Source organism: Sinocyclocheilus rhinocerous, unplaced genomic scaffold (assembly GCF_001515625.1).
Source record: "Sinocyclocheilus rhinocerous isolate Xijiao unplaced genomic scaffold, SAMN03320098_v1.1 scaffold1337, whole genome shotgun sequence".
Lineage (NCBI taxonomy): Eukaryota > Metazoa > Chordata > Actinopteri > Cypriniformes > Cyprinidae > Sinocyclocheilus > Sinocyclocheilus rhinocerous.
In genome coordinates, this window is record NW_015631709.1 from 57,457 (window position 1) to 61,670 (window position 4,214).

At 36.7% G+C, this 4,214-nt stretch overlaps 1 protein-coding gene across 1 annotated transcript; it reads left to right on the forward strand.

The window, feature by feature from the left end:
* The first annotated feature begins 1,279 nt into the window (after window positions 1-1,279).
* LOC107741819 (olfactory receptor 1500-like) lies at window positions 1,280-1,861 on the forward strand. The gene has a single exon (XM_016554599.1). It carries the CDS (start codon window positions 1,280-1,282, stop codon window positions 1,859-1,861), a length of 582 nt encoding a protein of 193 aa, XP_016410085.1.
* Window positions 1,862-4,214: the final 2,353 nt, after the last annotated feature.

The window sequence follows — 4,214 nt, forward strand, 5'->3', positions numbered from 1 at the left end:
GCCACAGCGATGAACATTGCTCGTTCCTCCATTATAGCGGTGAGAAACAAACAGGAAAACAAAATACTTTTCGAAAACGAAAAACAAACACGGGGAGAAGGGGCGCCGCTTACTGTCACGGGCCGGTATTCTGTCACGTTTCACACGGGAGCACGAGAACGAAGGAGCGAGGAGACGAGGAGTAAATTAAATTCCAAAGACTTTAATGAACTCAAAGCGGGGAACACAGGAACACGGGAAATCACAGGGAACACAAAATTACATTTACAGTACTGGACGCCGAACTGATAACATAGAACACTATTTATGCAAATGACATGACGATGGGATGACGAGACACACCTGGGATCAATAGAACTGAAAAGGAGACACCTGGAACAAATAAGGACAGGAACGGGAAGGACCAAATATGGGCATGGAAACACATGGGGAGCAAAACACACACAAAACACGGAACAGAGTCTGACATTCAAAGGGTTTTGTAGGTTTGACTGAAATAATAATGAAAAAATGTACACTTTAAATCAACATTTCAAACAACAACAACAAAACAAATAAAACAACAAATAAAGACAAAAAGTAGTCATTGATAATATCTAAACATGTATCCAAATCCAAATGTAATAAAAATTATTTTGGTGGGGGCGCCAATTTGGATTTCGCCTAGGGCATCAAAATGGTTAGAAATGGCCCTGTTTGAGTGAAATCTCCTGAGAACTTTATCATTCCACTTTTGAAAACACTTGCGTGAATGCATTTACTTGATTAAACTTGTTACAGATCACTGACAAAATTTGATTTTAAGATTGCATGTGCAGCTGAGCAAGGGCAGGGTTTTTTTTTTTTAATGCTGCGGTGTTTATGCCACAGCAGGCCTCCTGAGACATGTTGGATACTATAAAAACCCACATGCACTGGTGGCAGAAAACAAACAGAATTCATTACCTGCAATTTTAATGAAGATGCCATGATGGTCATTTCACAATATATATCAGAAGGTATTTCTTACAATGTTTGTAATCTTTGCAAAGTGTGTTTCTGAGACGGTTGAATTATTACTGTGCTAGCCATTCATTTAATTATTAAATCACTGATCCAACTGACTTCTAAAATCTAAAAGACTTTAAATTAATTTACATTGCATTCTACATGCAAAACAATGTGGCTAAACATATTCCAAGGTGATGAACATTGTTTGTTTTTTTGGTGTAAAAATTAAATTAATTGTATTGTTTTCTCTCTTTCTCAGGTCAGTGAAAGTATCCCTTGTGTAAGGAAAATGGGAAATGGAACATATTTTTACTTCATGTTGTTTGAAAATCTTGGGTGCATAAAATATGTTTTTTTCAGTTTGGGGTTTATTTTTTACTGTGTTATCATATATTTCAATGTCCTTATTATTCTTGCTGTATTTCTGGAAAGGACATTGCACCAACCCATGTACATTCTGATTTCATGTTTGTCCATCAACTCTGTATATGGTACAACTGTTTTTTTCCCAAGGTTACTGACAGACCTACTGTATGATACACATAGTATCTCATATGAAGCTTGCATCATACAGAGTTTTGTCATTTACTCATACGCAGCTTATGAACTTACGATATTAATGCTAATGGCATTTGATAGGCTTGTTGCAATTAATAAACCTTTGCATTACAACAACATAATTACCACACGTTTTCTAACTCTTTTAATAGTTATAGCATGGCTTTATCCAATGATTTTTGTTGGTTTTGGTGGTCTTTTGACTGCCAGGCTGAAAATGTGTGATAACAAATTGTTTAAGGTATACTGCCACAACTACGAAATTGTCAAACTATCTTGTGTGAACCATAATATTAATAATATTTCAAGTTAAAGAAAGAGAAAACGTCATTCACACGGCTTCTTTCATTTGGCAAATGCACAGCTGGCATTTGAACCCAAGATCTCCTATTTACGAGACAGGCACTTTAAGCCACTGCACCAACTGAAAGCAGGGAGGCAGTCAGGCATTCCAACACTGCTTTCTCATATGATACATATATTTCTCATATACCCTGGACCACAAAACCAGTCATAAGGGTCAATTTCTCAAAATCGAGATGTATATATCACCTGAAAGCTGAATAAATAAGCTTTCCATTGATGTATGGTTTGTTATGATAGGACATCTCCAAATAGCCTGCTTTGTTGTAATACTGATATACAGACAACAAAGTTTAAATAAATTTGAAGATAATTGTTTAATCAACCAATCACTCACCTTTTTAAAGCAATGTAATGCACTTAATATGATTGTTGTTTTAATATGTTGTTTTTCACCTCTCTGATTTCTATACAGAAATTAGCATATTTTATTCAGTTGACCTTCTCAGTAAATAAACATCTTTGTGACAAAATTTGGTAACACTTTACTTAAAGCCTTATATTGTATAATGCATTATAAAGGTATTCATAATGTATGCTGTAATGCATTGCATTTTTTCATAAATAATTTAAACCAAAGTTAAAATGCATTATAATGTATGAAGGTTTGTTTGTTGTGTGCTGCAGTATACTTCCTAAAGGTGTTACAAGGAATAGATGAGTTTTATAATGTATTAAAACTGTTGTTACAATTATTCATGAGGTCATACACCCATACAACTGGTTTTGTGGTCCAGGGTCACATATTGGAACGATCGAGGGAAAATGAACTAACAACAATCAGGAAGAAGAGTTCTACTCTTTGGAACCATCTGACATGGTTCTTCATGCTAGGCACAGAAGCCAAGCAAAGGCCTGAAGGACATATACTTTAAGCTAGGAAACACTGTGATTTGAACCCAGGATCTCCTGTTGATAAGACAAGCGTTTTAACCAGCCAAACCAAGAGCGTTTCATTTCCTTATGCCCTCTGATGGCCATGATTGCTGCCTCTCATGTCTGGGCAGTAAGCATGCTGGGACAGCGTTCATGGATGATTTGTGTCCATATTGTGAGAACATAACCATAGCAACGCTAAGATCATGACTCACCCTCCTTGTGAGGGGTGAAGTACCCTCTGCTGCTACCCAGCCGAGACCCTCTTCATTACACAGGGTCGCATTGATTAGCACTTAGAGGATCTGAGGATTACAGTAGGAGTTCTTTCACCAGACCAGTGCTCATGGACCTCCGGATGCTCCAGCGTGTTGCGTGCCATCAAGCTCCAAAAGTAAATTGTTGGGCTGTCTCATGGCGGCCCTAGTGTTTCATTTGGGGCTCCAGAGGAGGACCAGATGTTGATCCTGGCATCAAAGGATGATGAATCGGCTGAACTTCCCCCTTCCGGGGTGGTTGCGAATCAGAGTCTGTACATACTTTATATCAAATAAATGCAAATCCTGATGTTGTGTAGGTATATCTTTTGTCAATAGAAAAAAGTGAGTACTAAAATAATACTAAGAATATTAGAATACTAAGTTTATTCTGTTTTGATTAGCTTGCAGACAAAAAGTAAAAAAAAAACAAAAAAAACACAGCCCTTGGTTTCCAAGCACTACACGTTTTTGGAAAAAGCACACTCCCCCTAAGCTGTGTCAAATAAGATAGAAGGCACTACTAGGATTTGAACCCAAGATCTCCCGTTTACTAAACAAGTACTTTAACTATCTAAGCCACTGCACAAGTTGTCAACTACAGGAGCGGTGACGAGACCCAGGAAACACAAAAAGGCAAGTCTTGCAGAAAGATCCTTAGTAGATCTAGCATTGTACCTGCTGATCCTTGATTTCATTGTTTGGAAAAAAAATAAATAAATTTGCAAGATGTAATGAATGACCACCAGTGGTGGAAATTTTTATTCTTTCAAGAGATTCGTTCATTTTCAATCCGTTGACCAAAATGATTCGTTCAGATTCATTCAATGACCATTTCTTCATATTACATAAATACGCCAGCAGGTGGCGAAAAAGAGTGTCTTATGTGTTATATCTTAAGTCAACGAATGTATTTACTTATTACAAAAAACTGATTTGGCTTTATTAAAATGTGTAAACATATTTGCAAGATGTAATGAATGACCACCAGTGGTGGAAATTTTTATTCTTTCAAGAGATTCGTTCATTTTCAATCCGTTGACCAAAATGATTCGTTCAGATTCATTCAATGACCATTTCTTCATATTACATAAATACGCCAGCAGGTGGCGAAAAAGAGTGTCTTATGTGTTATGTCTTAAGTCAACGAACGTATTTACTTATTAAAAA

Excerpts from the sequence above, each read along its gene's own strand:
- LOC107741819 (XM_016554599.1), top strand. The coding sequence starts at position 1,280 with ATGGGAAATGGAACATATTTTTACTTCATGTTGTTTGAAAATCTTGGG.